General features: G+C 37.3%; 1 protein-coding gene across 1 annotated transcript; it reads left to right on the top strand.

Annotated features, from left to right (window-relative positions):
• Positions 1 to 497: 497 nt before the first annotated feature.
• Positions 498 to 1,629, top strand: LOC109178854 (protein CHROMATIN REMODELING 35-like). The gene is made up of 4 exons (XM_019328405.1): positions 498 to 701; positions 801 to 980; positions 1,171 to 1,351; positions 1,619 to 1,629. The coding sequence occupies exons 1-4, from the start codon at positions 549 to 551 to the stop codon at positions 1,627 to 1,629; spliced, it is 525 nt and encodes a 174-aa protein (XP_019183950.1). The 5' UTR covers positions 498 to 548.
• The last annotated feature ends 801 nt before the right edge of the window (positions 1,630 to 2,430 follow it).

Below are 2,430 nucleotides of genomic sequence, written 5' to 3'. Positions count from 1 at the left end.
GTGCCGACGTAAAAACGAACGGTGGTGGGATGGCCTGCTGCGCTTGAATTCGACGACTGGGGTCCTGAGTACCCGCTGGAGCAGTCGCCCCTGCTGAGCAGAATCGCTCGGGGCCATCAGCTTTCCAGCCTCATCGCCCCGTAGCAGTTGCATCGGCGATGAAGAAAATGCCTGAGATGAATCGCCAGCGGAACAAGGGGTGATAACTGGCATCGGCGCGGAATAGCCCATACGTCGCAAGTCCGCGAGGAATGTCGCAACAACCGCTACTGCCGATTCTGGGGGCTGTGGGGGTGGGTCCCCCGCCTCCATGACCGCCTCACCAAATCAGAGACGGCCAGCAAACTTTTCCGCCGGAATTAGGTAGTCGGCGTTAGGTAAAGAAAGTCCGAAAGTTTTACGAAGGGGAGATCGCGATTTTCTCGCAATCGCCAGAGCTAAAAAATGTGTTTACGTGTGGTAGGTTAGCCTAAATATAATTTGCATTTTCCATTTCTCACGTCATTGATTTGGAGGATGAGGATCAAGCACATAATCTTCCACCAGCTATGCCCATTCCTACTGTGGATATTTCACCTTCAATTCCCCTTGTTATTCTTGATTCAGACAATGAAGACTCTGGGAGTGAGATGTCTAGCTGTCCATACCAAGGGAATTTCTCAGAGAATACTGGTGATGACATTCATAAAAATGATACTATGGTAATTATATTCTGAATATGACAGTTATTGGAACTGTTCTTTTGCTCTAAGTTAATTATTTTTCTTACATTTTCTTGTGGTTGGTGTCATTCGCAAAAGGAATGTGATAATGCTGGACACCAGACTTTGTTGGGAGGAGCAACTCTGTGTAGCGGAAATGAAAAAAAAAAAGACAGTGGTGTATTTGTTGGTGTAAAAGATGAGGAAAATGAGCAACCTGATGATGATGGTGTCGATGATGTTTGGAAGGAAATGTCATTTGTTCTGGAATACTCGAAGGTACATTTGTTATTGTTCTGCAAAACTTATTTGTTTAACTATGATGTTGTGTCTCTCATGGCTAGTTGTCTTAAGGAGTAATATCGATTTGATTTGGGCATAGTTATCAATTTTTTTTTGTCTATAACAGGTTCTCAACTGCTGTTAGAATTCTTTTGTCATTAACATCAATTTTCTTCATGCCAAATAGGATACTACAGTGGATCTTTTGTATGAAGACCGTGCAATTAAGGATCGCGAAGAAGACTGTGACCACTTTTTCATATTGAAGGACGATGTTGGTACCGTGTGTCGCATTTGTGGGTATATTGAGAAAAGTATTGAAACAATCATTGACCTCCAATTTGGAAAGGTTTCATTGGCCCTGTTTGGTAAAATGGTTGTTAGCTGATAGTTGTTAGCTGTTAGCTGATTGTGTTAATTAGAGGGTATAAATAGTGATAACATTAGCTGATTGTAGAAAAGTGTTTGGTAAATTAGCTTTTAGTTGTTAGTTGTTTGGTATAATTTCTTTTTTCAAAAAGCTAATTGAAAAAATTGCTTGGAATAACTTTTTGAATTTTAGCCTTTTGGAGTTGCAAAAAGCTAATTAACCAAACATTTATATTGATATTTTAACTAAATCAAACAATTAATAGTGGTCAAATAAGTCAAAATGTGGTTTGAGTGGAATGAATATGATGGTCACTGTGATTTTCAAATAGAAGAGGTTGATGTCAAGACCTGTGGTGATATGTTTCTTGAAACAACATGTTTGAGTGAAGATGTTATCTCTCTTTTTAAAAGGTCTGTGAATTCATTTCCCCCAATCTATTTCAATTGCAAGATGCTTTTAGCTTTGACTTATGTTTTCAAATTCGATTTTCCAGATAAAGATGAAATCTTTTACAAGGGAAAGAAGCAAGAGAGGTTTTACTGTAAGTATGGTTGCTATGACAATACGCCTTGATTGTCTCCTTCATATAATAGACAGCAGCTTTTTGACAAGCTTTGTATATATAAGATTTAACAATCAATATAATTGAAAATGGTATGTTATTCAAGAAAAGAATTGAAAATGGTATGAAAACAGTATTTGATGCTTTGATATATGCTGAGAGTAGTTCTCCTGCAAAATGATTTTACCGTCAAGGAAATTAGATTTTCTTTATGATACGTAGTATGTGATATTAGCTTATAAAGTTATTTTGTTTTTCAAGTTCAAGCTTTTAGTTAATTATTTTTAAATCATGTACTTTTTTTAAATTATTTTAGTTAAATCATGTACTTATATATTACAATCGCCTTATTTATTTATTTTAATTTTGAAGTATAAAAATACATAAACATATATTAAAGGTATTAAAACCCAACAGGGTAGCTCAAGTGACAAATGAGCTCTCTTTGTGGGGGAGAATTCCGGGATAACCCGGGTTTGATTTCCACAAGTGACAATCCCCTTTGGGCCAGT

This window comes from Ipomoea nil, unplaced genomic scaffold (genome assembly GCF_001879475.1).
Source record: "Ipomoea nil cultivar Tokyo-kokei standard unplaced genomic scaffold, Asagao_1.1 scaffold0873, whole genome shotgun sequence".
NCBI lineage: Eukaryota > Viridiplantae > Streptophyta > Magnoliopsida > Solanales > Convolvulaceae > Ipomoea > Ipomoea nil.
The sequence above is the reverse complement of the archived record's forward strand: the minus strand, read 5'-3'. Positions and strand labels throughout refer to the sequence as shown.

Coding starts and splice junctions, on each gene's coding strand:
- LOC109178854 (XM_019328405.1), top strand. CDS start 549: ATGCCCATTCCTACTGTGGATATTTCACCTTCAATTCCCCTTGTTATT. Junction 702..800: donor TTCATAAAAATGATACTATG/GTAATTATATTC, acceptor CATTCGCAAAAG/GAATGTGATAATGCTGGACA. Junction 981..1,170: donor TTGTTCTGGAATACTCGAAG/GTACATTTGTTA, acceptor CATGCCAAATAG/GATACTACAGTGGATCTTTT.